This window comes from Sparus aurata, chromosome 22 (genome assembly GCF_900880675.1).
Source record: "Sparus aurata chromosome 22, fSpaAur1.1, whole genome shotgun sequence".
NCBI lineage: Eukaryota > Metazoa > Chordata > Actinopteri > Spariformes > Sparidae > Sparus > Sparus aurata.
The window spans coordinates 30,129,987-30,144,736 of NC_044208.1; the positions used below are offsets into that span (position 1 = coordinate 30,129,987).

At 40.1% G+C, this 14,750-nt stretch overlaps 2 protein-coding genes across 2 annotated transcripts in view; both read left to right on the plus strand.

Annotated features, from left to right (window-relative positions):
- Positions 1–14,750, plus strand: part of LOC115574089 (NACHT, LRR and PYD domains-containing protein 14-like) — a 915,401-nt gene that overhangs the window by 663,614 nt on the left and 237,037 nt on the right. The window lies entirely within an intron of this gene.
- LOC115574113 (interferon-induced protein 44-like) lies at positions 1,378–5,867 on the plus strand. The gene is made up of 7 exons (XM_030405363.1): positions 1,378–1,417; positions 1,537–1,570; positions 1,755–1,950; positions 2,937–3,083; positions 3,580–3,751; positions 4,039–4,139; positions 4,305–5,867. The coding sequence occupies exons 1-7, from the start codon at positions 1,393–1,395 to the stop codon at positions 4,497–4,499; spliced, it is 870 nt and encodes a 289-aa protein (XP_030261223.1). The 5' UTR covers positions 1,378–1,392; the 3' UTR covers positions 4,500–5,867.

The following is a 14,750-nucleotide window of genomic DNA, read 5'->3' on the forward strand; positions in this document are numbered from 1 at the left end:
CACATAATTTCCTTACTTAACAGAGAAATACAACCGTACACCGTCTGAATTCAAGTTTCTCTCTTTTACTGAACTAAGACGAGTTAATTCGCATCGTTAACTCATCGAAAAACACACTTCATTCAACTAATGTTTGTTTGAGAGACGTCAGAGTTCTGACTTTAAACTCAGAATTCGGAGAGAAAACAGTTGGAAGAATTCTGAGAAACAGTCAAAATTCAGACTTTTGTCACTGTATGTAAAGAAAAGTTGATTCCCAACTCGTCAAAAACTGTACTTTGGGATCAAAGCCACCGTCACAAAGTGTCAGTATTTGAGGATTTGGAAATGAGACTCAAAATGCATTTTTCTTAAGAAAAACACTTTTAAACTTGGGATTCTGAGGAAATGAAAGTCATAAGGACACAAACTGAATCAAAGTCACCAGAACAGTGTTGATTGTCTCCACAGTCTCCTCTGGTTTGGTCCAAATAAATCCTCAGTTCACAGGAACATGTGAAAATATTCTCGCTCTACACACTGATGATGTCCGACTCTCACTCTGTCCTCTGCTGGGCCGAATCATAGTTCTGGGCAGAGCCATGATAAATCACATCTGTAGTGTCCCCTGTCTTCACACTGACCTCCGTCACTCTCAGAGGCTGAGTTCAGTCCCAGTTTGATGTCCACACGTCCTCACTGGAAGAAAGACTCCTTCAGTCCCCAGTGCTGACTCCCGGTAGAATCTAGTCAGCTAGTATGGTCACCAGCTGCTCAACTAACTGAGCTAACACGATAACAGCAGCTCTAAAGCCATAGGTACCTATACCTAAGAGAGCATTCAGCAGCAGTAACCAGCTACATTTACATTTACATTTAGGGCATTTAGCAGACGCTTTTGGGAGGGAGTCATGCTATGTGGGGTCAAGGTGAAGTCTGAACAATGAGTCTTGAGTCTTTTGCAGAAGATGGAGAGTAACTCTGCTGTCCTGACATTGGTCGGGAGTTCGTTAGACCACTGAGGTGCCAAAACAGACTTCTCTGAGCAGGCTTTGTTTGCTCTCAGCGATGGGGGTAGCAGCTGGCCAGCTGATGTAGATGAGCGAAGTGCTTTCGCTGGGGCGTGTAGTCTGAACAGTGTTTGGAGGTAGACGGGTGCAGTTCTGTTGACGGCCTTGAAGGTCAGCACCATTGTCTTGAATTGGATGTAGGCCGCAACAGGAAGCCAGTGGAGGTCACGGAGGAGGGGAAACAAGTAGGGAGAATTTGGGTAGATTGTAAACGAGTGACTCTGGTGATATGCTGCCCCCTGTGTGTTTGAAACAAACTTTGACAGGTGGACATATTTTACACATTGTGTCTGTAACTTTACTTCTTTTCTAACAAAGACTTTTACTGTTTTATTCTTCAGCCATGGGAGAAGGACAGTCCAAATCATGTGCGTCCAAACTTCCTCCACGCAAGTTACAAAAACAAACTGTAGTTTCACTCCTTTTCATGATGACTGTATGTTTTTACACCATTGTGTTTTCTGAACATGTCTCATGTATTTGGCAGTTTTTCCTAAACCATGGAGGGAAATAAACTGGGGGTGAGTGTGTCTGCAGTTTCTATGGGATATTTTTAAACATAAAACTTTTACAATGCAATTTTACTTGTTTCCTTGTTCATCGAGTAGAGCGTCCCAGAATGCCTAGCATCTGGGCATCAAACAGAAAATAGAAACTCAGCCATTTTAGCTTGAACCGTAATGTAATGTTTCCTTCTCTGAGCAGAGACAAACAGAGCGCTCTGCAGTTTGTGAAGAACTTCAAACCTCATGTTGAAGGTCAGCAGATCAGGATTCTTCTTCATGGACCAGTTGGAGCTGGAAAGTCCAGTTTCATCAACTCTGTCCAGAGTGTCCTACATGGCAGAATATACACACAGGTTTTAGCGGATAACACCTCTGGCAGCAGTTTCACCAAAAAGGTATGAAGAACTTGTGATTGTTTTGGTTTAATATAACATCCTAATTTATTTTTGTCACGTTATGGCTTAAAAATAAAATGGTGTTTATTGTTATCATCACTATCATTTTTATTATTAAACTACATTTGACCAGAAAGTACAAAAAGGTTTTGTCTTTGCAGTGGAAAGTAGACCTCAGTAATGTGTAATAACAAAACTCAGAGTTCCAGAAAGACAGCAGCATGAAGTCACTGTAAATAATGTTTATATAAAATCCTTTTGAGCAGAACAATCCACCAATAAAACATAATAATAATGCATGATGCAATGTTTGTAAAACTCTGCAAATCAATTATTTATGGTTGCAGTGGACTGAAAACTTGGACTGCTGCAGAGCTCTAACAACCTCTTTTTTGATAAACTGATCATAATGGATGATTGATCAACAAATACACACACACACAACAGCTCTTCTGCAAATCTTGTAGTTAAGATCTTTTCAAGGTTAGGCAACTAAACTTCTACTTCTCAGTAACTAAAGTCATAACAAATGTTCAGAGGCTGTTCTGACATTTTCTCCTTCATGCAGGATGTTTATTAAAGAGGAGACTGCAGGATGCTGGCCTTCTCGGCAGAGTAGCAAAGAAAAAGTCACATCTGAGACTGGCCAGTAAAAAGAAAAGATTCAGATGGGCAAAAGAAGAACAATTTTATTGCTTTGTTCGTCTGTTAATCAACAGTTTTTATACTTTTCTATGATCAGTTAGAACAGGACGAACTTGAATTAGCCGACACAATGTGCCACTGGACAACAGAAGACTCCGTGTGGCAAAGCCAAGCAGTTCATGCTTCATCATTCAAAGACTTCAAATCTATAGAATTAGAGCAACTAAACTGAATTAATTAATCCAAATCTGCTGGAAAGAGAGAATAAATGTGATAAGGTTTACTGTGAACCAGCTCTGTAGTGTTTGTCTGTTTATCTGTTATTCATATGATCTTTACAGTACACAACCTACAAGATCCCAAAAGAAGACCCACAGTCCTTCTACCCGTTTGTCTTCAATGACATCATGGGCCTGGAGCCAATCAAAGGTGTCCATGTGGATGACATCAACCTGGCTCTAAAGGGACGTGTGATGGACGGTTACAGGGTACATTTGCACAATGTTTTTACACAAAAATGGTTCATGTGATTGTAAGTGTCTTTGAACAGAGGAGGTGGCCTACAACATCACTTATCACCCAACTACAATGTTGTACTGAGTTCTCTCCACAGACAGCTGAACAACCATTCACACCTATGCTAAATTAGCCCTAACAACCCACCAGAGGCTAGCTGGGTCAACGACCCACAATTGGCCCTAATGACTCTGAAGCTCAGTGTTCACATGTGTCCTTAATGTCTCTGTAAGAACACTCCCACAAAGAGTTTAAAAGCCTGCAGCTCCCCTCCAGTTTGTTAGAACTGAAGAAACCTCTTGGATGAGAGATGAAACATCTCCATCAAACTGAAACAAGTCCAGTTGACAAAGATACTGCCTTAGAATTACCATGACATGATTATCAACATTAATGTGGTTATTTTGATGTTTTTATTCATACATAATGCAGCTTTCATTCAGCTTTATTTTAAATTGTATTTTTCAGTTCAATCCTGAATCGAAGATGTCAGAGAAAGATCCATTCTATAACAGTTCTCCAGCTGACAATGACAAAGTGCACGTTCTGGTCTGTGTCATTCCTGCAAGCACAGTTTCTCAGATGGATGACAAAACTGTGCAGAAGATTCGGGACATCAGGATGGAAGCCAGTGCTCTGGGTGAGAACAGACGTCTGTTGGTTTTTGTCTACAGACGTCACAGATCACACTGCTTGATAAAATCCCCCCAATGTGGTGCCCAAATTAGTCAATGCGTTGTACTGATGGTCTGTTTCCTGTTTTAATTTGAAGGATCAATGCTTCGTGTTTTGTGTTACTTCCTGCCTCGTTGATCAGTGATCACTCCCTCTGGTGTGGTCCCATCACTCTGCCAGCTTTGTGCTCTAGACTTTGTTCTCCGGCTCCTTTTGAATTGATGTCAGCTACAGTTTCCTGTTCTCCTACAGATATTCCTCAAGTGGCCATTGTCACCAAAATTGATGAAATCTGTCCTGAAATCACAGACAATTTACAGAATGTCTACAAGGTCAAGTACATGAAGGAAAAGGTATGTTTTATTTTTTATTTCATGAAATTGCAAAGAGATGGAGTCACGGCTGAAAATGAGTCACACGGTCCAAATGTTTTTAATGTCTGATGACTGATCAGATGAGTGAACACAAAAAATTCTGAGCTGTAATTTATTAACAAAGACATGTTTTATTTTGACCAGATGGAGCAGTTCAGTGCAGAAGTGGGGATCCCCATGACGAGCATCTTCCCTGTGAAGAACTACCATGAAGAAATCGACATCAACAGCGACATCGACTCACTGATCCTGAGCGCCCTGAAACACATCATCACCACTGGAGGAGACCACGTCAACTTCAAGAAGACTCAGTCTGAATGTTCAGGAACATGGGCTTAATCAATGCATAAGTTATGTCAAATAATAATCTGCGACATTAACCTGCAGCATCTCTAACACAATCTTGTGCATGACTTTGTTACTCTCATCTAAGCTTATCGGTTTGTATGTGCTTTAGTTTAACTGTGATATGAAATATGGAACAGAATTGCAGGAAAGTTAAACAATCAGGAACTCTTAATCTGCTTCTTTAGGAGAGTTTGCTGTGGTTTAAATGTATAGTTTTGAGTAAAATGTCTTTACTGGATGGATCTGTGCAGATGTTCATGTTCTCCTCAGGATGATCCCCCAGTACTAAATCACCTGTGTTTAGTGCTAAGCAGAAAATGGTGATATACTAACAAGCAACTCTATATTTTTTAGCTTTTAGTTAAATGCAAAGTTGTGCCTTAACACAGCTCACAGAACTGAAAGCAAAACTGCAGTTCAGGAACTTCAATTATGTTGCTGCGCTTCTTTCATGACAGATTGACCAAACAGGTATGAAGAATGTTAGCCAACCATGAACTCTCCTTTATTCTGTGTCAACAGTGTATAATCGTTTATTATCAGCTGTTCAAATCATAATAACCTTTAAGCCAATGACAATCTGGTGACACCAGTCACACCACATTGCTGTGTATAGTGCGATGGAACATGTGACATGAGACAGGTGAACTGAACCATGTCGTGACAGATTTTATAAAAAAAAAAAACTGTTTTCACATTTCACATCTCCAAATCTATATACTTTTTCTTTTAACTTGTTTCACAGTTCAGTTCTGATCTGAACAGTGATATAGACTCTGACCCTGAGCGCCCTGAGATATTTCACTGCCTATGGAGAAGAGTTCCCCAACAGAAAAACTGCAGAATATTCATGAAACTTAACTTAAACGTAAGGCAGGAGTTGTTGAGGGGGAAGAGGAAATGAAAGAAGATTGTTTTGTTTGTCATTGTTGAAAGCCACAGAACTTTCTATTAATTGTTAACATGGATCTAAATGTGTTCATAGATACCAGATGTTTCAGGCAGCAGCCATAAATTCATATAGTCTTTGTGTTATGATAGTAAGCCCAATTTAATACCATGTAGCCTCAATGCTGGAACCATATAAATCTATATTAAAGAAATGTAAGACTTGTGTTACACAGGTGAACATGTTAAGTGACATTTGTTTGTGTCTGTGATGATTTTTCCAGATTTATATTCATCTTCATTCTTCAATTTTCTACTGAGACTTGTTTGGTTTGTTTTGTCCAGAAGCTGCACTGCACTTACACAGCAGACCAACACTGATAACATGTCTTCTAACGCCATCTGCAAACTATGATACCAAACCTCCAGCAATAAAAATGGATGTTACACAGTCAGTACTGTGAGACGAGACAATGTGTATCTTTATTTAAGAAGTGAGGGAGGTGTCTCCTACTGTGTGTGTGTGTGTGTAAATATTTATATCATATATATAAATAGAGAGAGAGACTTTTGTCAATAAAGGACTACCAGGTTAAACTTCTCTCCACACGCTCTACAAGTTATCAGCTACGTTTCTCCACCTAGTCACTCCTTAATCTACCTGAGGTTGACAGATAAAAAGTTTATGATGTAGTTTTTGGTGTCATTGTAATCCTTCAAATCATCTGGGGAGATATCACCTCTTCCATTTTATCATGTTTGGTTCAAGAGATATGGAGTAAAATACACAATTCAGTTGTGATGCAATTAAAAATGGCCGCCATGATGCATTGATCTGATGGGTCCATATCTGAAAATGTTCAGGGCCTGACACTGTGAAGCTGTAGCAAGTTTCATGCTTGTTTTTTCCACATCACCTGGACTGTAGCAGCAGCCTCTGTAATGTGGTAGAACCTGCAGATATTGAGGTGATGAAAAGCAGTTTTTGCTTCATGATCTTTGTGATTTGTAGATCACATGAAGATGTGTTGTTCAGTTATTTAAAGTGTAGTTTAAAAGAAGCACATCATTCAAAACATGAAAACCACCAAAAATGTTGAAGCACAATATATTTAGAGGTGTGGACCCAGGTGTACTGAGGTTACATAACATTTAATCTTACTGCCAATAGTTTCTGTTTAAAATAAAATTGTGATCACAGATAATGCTTGAGATAAGTATTATTTTATTTAAGGTCTCTGTGCTCTGTGTCTCATGTCCTGACAACCTGAGTAATTCTCATGTATTATAGTAAAATTCTACTATGATGTGTATTTGCCTTCCTGAGCAGAGACACACAGCGCTCTGCAGAACAGACTGAAGGTGAGCAGATCACCGTCATTTGCTGGGTGCAGCTGGAAAATCCGGTTTTGTCAACTGAAAGGTGAATGCTAAATGGTGGAATGTGCAGACGGGCGTTGATGGATAAGATCCTTCATGGCAGATTAACCAAAGAGGTATGAAGAATATCAGCCAACCATGAACTCACCTTTACAACAAACATTTTATGACACCTGTGGTCCTCCGTGTTTGTGTAGCTGCTTCCTTAACTTTGATTAAAAAAGCCCCTGTCCCTGCTCAATAAACTTCTAAATCTATTCTGCGTTGACAGTGTATAACCGTTTGTTATCAGCTGTTAGAATCATAATAACCTTTAAACCAGAGACAATCTTGCGACGGGATCACACCAGTCACACCACATTGATGTGTATAGCGAGATGGAATGTGACATGAGAGAAGTGAGTTTGGTGAGACAGGTGAACTGAACCATGTTGTGACAGATTCAATCCATCAAAACCTGTTTTCACATTTTAAAGAAAATTACAAATAGATGTGTCAACAAGTGTTTGATGAATTAAGCTGAAACGCCGTCCTCTCACTTTCTATCGTCAATATGAGGCTCAAATTTGTAGGATTGAGTAAAACGTCATCACTGGATAGATCTGTTCAGATGTTCATGTTCTCCTCAGATGATCACCCAATACTTTATAATAAATCAACTGTGTTTACTGCTAAGTAGCAAATGTTGATATGCTAACAAGCTAACGTGGCACTGTTGAAACCTAAATACAGCCCACAGAACTGAAGGCATGGTTGTAGATTCTTATTCACCTTTAATTACATTTATTTTTAAGAGTGACAATACTTTTTCTGTTAACTTGTTTCACAATTCAGCCCTGAATCAAATTTCACCTCTGACTCAGTTCTACAACAAACCTCCTGCTGCAGGGCAAAGTGACTTAAAAGTCCCATGAACTGCATCGTCCCTGTGAAGAACTAAAGTTCAGAAACTGGGTCAAACAACCGTTCATATTCAGTCCATTCAGATATTTGAGGCCTTGTAGCACCTGATGATATAATTGCTTGTTTTTTGACTGAGTTTGTGTGTCTATCACAAAAAACTCTGATACATTTATTTTTGAATGATTAAATGTTGTGACAAATTACTTTAAAAACATCTATAAAAGGTGAGTCTGCCTCTGTGGCAGGTTCTGTTCACTCGGGTCATTAAAAACATTAACCTCACCTTGTTAAAGGTTCATTTCACTTCAGTCTGTGGAGCTCCACCTCCTCAGCCTCAGTCGAGGACTTTTCTGCTCATCACATGTTCACAGCGCCTCCCACAGGCTGGACCACATCATTACAGCTGAAGGACCATTTCTATCCACCAGTTTGATGAGTGACATCATCAGTATCAGGGTACAATCAGCTGGAATCAACTTTCCAGACCAAGACTTCAGTGAACTTTCTCCCAGAAAACAGACTCCCTCCCTGCGAGTTACAGAGTCAGACAGCGTCCAGTTTACTGATGGCCATCATGTAATTATGTAATTTAAAGCGAAAAACTTAACTGTGACACTCTACAGGATGTTTGGTGGGTCAGGATCTAAATCACAACACATTGTTACAGCATCCATATGATGTTTAGATTAACAGGAGGACACCGGGGAAACACCTTTAAAAAACACACGCATCGTCATCATGATGTGCACCGCCATGCCTCTTTTGCATCCACAGCGCCGGCGTGCTATATGAATTACACACTGGTTCGTCTTTACGCCGGAGCTGTTGGTTTAGAATTGATTGAAAAAACAGCGCTGCTGTGATGATGCGGCGTCTCTGTGTGAAAAGGGCTAACAAAACAAGTGGTGATCCACTCCATCCATTATTTTATATTGTACATGGTGAATGTTGCCAACATTGACTCTGTCAAGGACTCTAAAATCCTTCCACCATTACAACCTGTTATGGGAATATTGGTTGTAGGTATTAAGTTGATTATCAATCAGAGTTACAGATGGACCATACTGCCTTTTTATGAGACTAAATTATAGAATAATTTCCCTTCTGTACGGTTGGTGCGCCCAAGGTGATCTATTGTACATTAAATCATATTATTTATCATAATAATGATCCCTGATAGCTTAATTCAGTTCAGCTCATAAAACCAGGTCCCTGTGAGATCTGATCCAGAACAACTTGTGACTCACATTTGAATCTACATGTAGTCGTCTGATGAGCTGCTGGAGAGCAAAAAACACTCTGGCAGGTGTTTAACTGAACTTAGAGCAGAAATCTTTCATGAAGCATGGTACACTTTTGCCTTTAAGTAAACTCAAACAGGAAAATTAACTTCTGATTCCTGAGCTTCTCGTGTGTCAGAGACTAGGATGGATTTGAATGTTTTTAAGAAGTAACTTGTGCAAATTCAAGAGTTTCGACATGTGCTTCTATTTCAAGTGAATTAATGAGAGAGAAATGCGTTGCACTGACAAGCTGTTGGGGTTTTTAAGTGTTTAGATATTTCAACAGATTTTAGCTGATGAGATAACAAAAAATAAATTATGAAAATGAAAGTAAAAAAGTACTGTGTTGCCCTTATTGATGATTTTATGAATAACTATGTCTACGCCCTGTCCAATGTTCATATTAAGTGCTGAACTTTGTTCCAGTTCAGTCTGTGTGATCACTTTACTGTTCGGTCATTAAGAGACTGTGTGTTCATTGTTTCAGTGAAGGATTAAGGATATTCTGTGTGCCTTTCTGAAGACGGTGACCATGTTCTTAATATACTATGTAATGCCTGAAGATTATTTTCTCACTTTATGAGTTATGGTACATTTACATGTCTCATCGCTGTTCGGTTATAATACCTGTCTGACTGCAGATGTTTGTGTAGTGAAAGTAATAATTCTATCTGCATACATATATTTCTATTGTGTTGCCAACAAGATTTCATTTTCTAGAGTATTTCTTTAAATGACTTTGGAGCAGTTAAAGCAGTCCACTGGTCTAGCATTGTACTGCCTGGTCAGTGGCCTTACAGATAGTTTGACCCTGTAGTTACCCCTAAGGTGTAATTTTCGAAGTAACCCTCTAATGCATAGTATTTATAGAGATAAAGGTCTTATTTGGTTACAGTCAGAATGGTTTGATGGTTCATAGATAGGACCCTCCCCCCAATTTTTTTTTAAACATTGTTTAAGTTAAGTTACATAAAGGATGTGACAGAAATAAGCTAACAGTTATTTTGATCCTAATAAAAAACATAGTCTTTTACTAACCTAACCAAACCACAATGTTTGACAACATTCATAACAGCCCAAATGTTATAATTAGGGCCGGGACTTTAACGCGTTAATTACGATTAATTAATTACACAAAAATTAACGCGTTTAAAAAATTAACGCATTTTAATTGCACTTATTTTTGCACCGCGGAACGTTTCTCACTGGAAGAGTTTCAGGGGCACCGATTATACTGGAGCACCAACTAACGTTCATGACTTCAGACAACAACAATGAACGAAGAAGCAGATGAGACTGCTTTGGTTGGCCCCGTGGATGGGAAATTGTGTTTTCAAAAGCGGACAGATGGCAGCGTAGATAAGCGCATGCTGTTGCTGCACTTTATGGCAAAAATTGCACTGGTCGGGGCGTTTAGCTCAGTGGGTAACGTTAGAGCGCGCGTCCCATGTGCCGAGGCTCTGCAGCGGACCTGGGTTCGACTCCCGGCCTGGGTCCCTTTGCTACATGTCACTCCCCCTCTCTCTCTCTCTCTCTCTCCCCGTTTCCTGTCATATCTTCAGCTGTTCTGTCAATAAAGCCATAAAAGGCCAAAAAAATATTTAAAAATTGCACTGGTCTGTTGGTCTTGAAAAACCAAAACAATGTTTTGTTGCTTAAGCTTCTGTATTCAGTCATTATTCAATGGTATACTAAAATCCATGTGAAAAAAATTGCTTCTCACTGTTCTCAGGTCAAATATTTATATGCGATTAAAATGCGATTAATTTCAATTAATTAATTACAAAGCCTCTGATTAATTCGATGCATTTTTTTAATTGAGTCCCGGCCCTAATAAAAACATTTCAAACTTTGGTCATGCATTCTGGTTGCAATGTGTTGTGTCTGGACACAACACATTGCCTCTGGAAACTCCTGAACATCTACAAAAACTAAACACTGTCATGTTAAACTACAGACAGATTCTACGGCTGCATGTTTTATTCTCACCTGAAATGTCTTAAGAAAGAGATTTCACTGGGCTGTTTTTGTGGTTCAAGAGTTTCCAAACTAGCTGCCATGTTAGCCCAGTTTCAAACCCCGAACTACATGGCCCACAAGGGGCGTTCATCCGTAATCATGTGTTTACAGTCCAACAACTAAACAGATTCTTCACTCATCAAATAAAAGAAAAATGACCCACACTGCAACCTACAAAGCAACGTCACAGGACCAAACAACAGGAACGTGGTAACAGGTCATTGCTTTGGCAACTTATGAGGAAACAAAACCACAGTAATATGTGGAGTGTAGGGCTGTAATCTCCTAGTCGACTAGTCGATTTATTGGTCGATATGTTTTGGCTCGACCAAAATTTTGATTGGTCTATTTAAGGCGTGTTAATTAATACATGCTGCTATGGCAGTGCGTAAACACGCAGCGGGTCCTCTCCATCCCAGTGCTGTGTGTCCTGCATGTGGCATATTTGACTTCATCAGGAGGAAAGTACAAAGTGCTACGGGGGTGTTTTCAGGGCACCCCTGTTTGACAGGGATCAGTGTGTCTTCAGAACACCCCCCTTGTTTTCACTATTTTGGATTAGCCCAACCCACTACAGACATTTAAATGGACAACAGATTGAAGAACGGACCAGAAGGCCTTGGTCCGATGGATTGTTAAAGATTTATTTATTTTTAAGCGTTTAAGCTACCATGTCAAAGACATCAGCAGTGTGGCAGCATTTTATAAGAATAGACAATGGAAAAGTCGAATGCAAAGTTTGCAAACAACAGTTTGTATATCACAGCTCGACTACAAACATGGCATATCACCTACAAACGGTAAGCTAACTTGTCTGTGTTACGTTGCTCTGTCCGTTTTACGTATATGAACATATCAGAATTGGTATATTTCAATGTTTTAGTATAATAATCTTTTTATAACTGCAGGCACACCCGCCCGCAACAGCAGCAGCCCCTAGATACACCCAGACCACGCTTGGGCTATGATACTGTGCAGATGCACGTGATGCAAAACGCTGTCAGAGCCGACAGACTGTAGTTGTTTATTAATTAATTCATTTTAATTAATTAATTTCAGTGCAAAATAATAGGGTCAAAAGCGATTTAATCTAAAGCAAATGTTTATGTTTATTTCAAATTAATTAAGCAGGGTGGGTGACAGGGGTTGCCCATGCCAACCTCGGCTGCTGACCCCTTACCCTGACCCTGAACCAGGCCCCCAACAGAACTTCAACCAGGCTCACTGCAGGACGAGAGCCCGGGTTGAGATGACCATAGGCCTGCTGAAAGCCTGTTTCCAGTGCCTACGTCACCTCAGGGTGACCCCTGAGAGGGCCTGTGATATTATTGTGGCATGTGTTGTTCTTCATAATATTGCCACTATTAGAGGAGAGCAACACCCTGCCCTACAAATTGAAGACCCCGATGATGACCCCATCCACCTGTCAGCTATGCAGGACGGCAGAGCAGTCAGAGACGCCATATGCAATCATCACTTTAGTGATTGAATCACCATCATCACCACCACCACCACCACAGCAGTCAAATAAAGACATACTACACATTTCATTTGGTCTTCTTTATTTCCTGCAAATACAAGAGCTAGTTTAATTAATGTTCCAATATAGTTAACATAATTAACATGATTCACATGTGACCATGCACCTACCTCTAACTTGTGCTCCAGTATTTCAATTTTTATGTCTGCCCTCCTAATCTGGCGGTCCAAGTACTGCATTTCTTTGTCGGTTTTTTGTATTTTTTTCAGCAGGTGAATTTTGTAAATGTCTTTGACTGGTAACTGGGAATACATACAGGGAGGACATTAAACAGTTGCACATGAATTCCACAGAACGAATCTCTGGTGTTTACTGAACATCCATCTCACTGTGTCAATCTGTGCAGTGGAAGTTGAGGGACCCTCCTGCTGCTGCCCAGCCATGCCCTGTTAAAAAAGGATGAGAATGTGTTAATACTTCAGTGTAGGCTAAATGTCACTCTATATTCCACCAGAATGTTAAGAAATGTAAATCGGAAGAGAGCTATCAGTAACATATCAAGATGTTACCTCTATAGGCCTTTCTGGATTCCCCTTTGTAAAGGCAGCAGATAAAGTTTCCTCGTACTCTTCATCCTAGATGAGTGATACTTTTCAGTATAGTATTGTCTACTTACAATTACAAGGTCTGTTGTGGCGGGAGGGGGCTCCACCAGGCAGATAGCACCATCAGAATCTGTTGGGACAAAAGTAAAAAAAAAGTCATGAAAGGGAAATAAATATTTTTATGAATAGGCTTAAAAAATAAATAAATAAATAAATATATATATATATATATATATATATATATATATATATATATATATATATACATAGGTCTAGGCATATTACATTTTATAAAAGCACTTGTGTCTTGGGGGGTGAGCTCAGAGGATGAGCTTCCTCCAGGGATTCCCTCAGCCACTGGCCTTCCTAAATTCTGGCTTAGGGCCAGCTCCTCCGCCTCCGTTAGAGGTGGCGGTGCTGGGCCACCACCCGTTTTACGGGCGTCTGCTTTCTTTCTGTTGGCTGAGTAGAAGTCTGTGTTAGTTTAAATAGGCTTAATTATTTAACAGAACATGATATAGATGAAGACATTTATGTGTGTGAAAACAGCATTATGTTGGGGATAAAACAACTGTACAGGCAAACAGCCACTTAATATTTACTTTACAATGTAAAACATGATCAAAATGAGGTACCCCCATGAGATTATGCCGAGGTCTTACCTGTTTGAACAATGTTTTTATGTTTCAACTTAAGCTGCTGCCAAGTGCGCTTCTCCCCTGCGGGGTTGCACCTAAATGAAATAAATTAAATGGCTACCACTCAAGCAGTTTCCCTCTGTAATATTATTGTGATTGCAAAGGACTACATTTAAACTTACGCATTGACCCGAGCAGTAATGTTCTCCCACACCGTGTCCCTCTCTTTTGCTGCTGCAGCGGTGTTACACTTTCTTCTAAAAATGGGCTCAAACTCACCGTATGAGCGCATTAATATTTTCAATTTCAGTGGGGTGAAAAATGTAGCCCTCCTCTTCCCTGTTGCCATGGTGACTCGTGAATCGGGGCTCCATTGATGCTGTCTTTTTATACTTGTGGTGCACGCGCTTAACTCCAGGTTAAACTACTCCGAGTTGATCAAACTAACTCAAATCAGCTGTTCTGGAACCGAAAACTCAGAGTTTCCTATCTCAGAGTGGATCAACTCAGAGTTCAGAGTTAGACTCAGAGTTTGTTGAACCTGCTTTGTGAAACGGACCCCAGAAGGCTACCTAGAGCCGCATTGTGTTTTTTGGTTAATGTCTCTGGCAACTTGTATTGAAAAAAAATCATGGTGATGGTCAGCCCCACTGACCGAGACTTCAGTGAACTTTCCCCCAGAAAACAGCCTTCCTCCCCTCGAGTCAGACAGCGTCCAGTTTACTGATGTGATTTAGAGCAAAAACATAACTTTGTCACTTTCCAGGATGTTTGGTGGGTCAGGATCTCAATCACAACGCAATATAAAATGCTGTGTACGCCTCTTTTGGAACAGTTTGGTTCAGTGTCAACAAACAAAGGTGGCATAAATGCAGTCCTTCTTAGCGGAGATAATGTAGAATCTCTGTGTGAAAGGGCGAGTGAGTGTTTGTGTGGTTGTCTGAGGGTGCAGTCTGTTAGGCTGGATTCAGACCAAATCAGGTGGTGAGAGTGTCACTACGTGGTCTGTGTGTGCCCTGTTGGGAACCACTGGTGATTCATCTGTC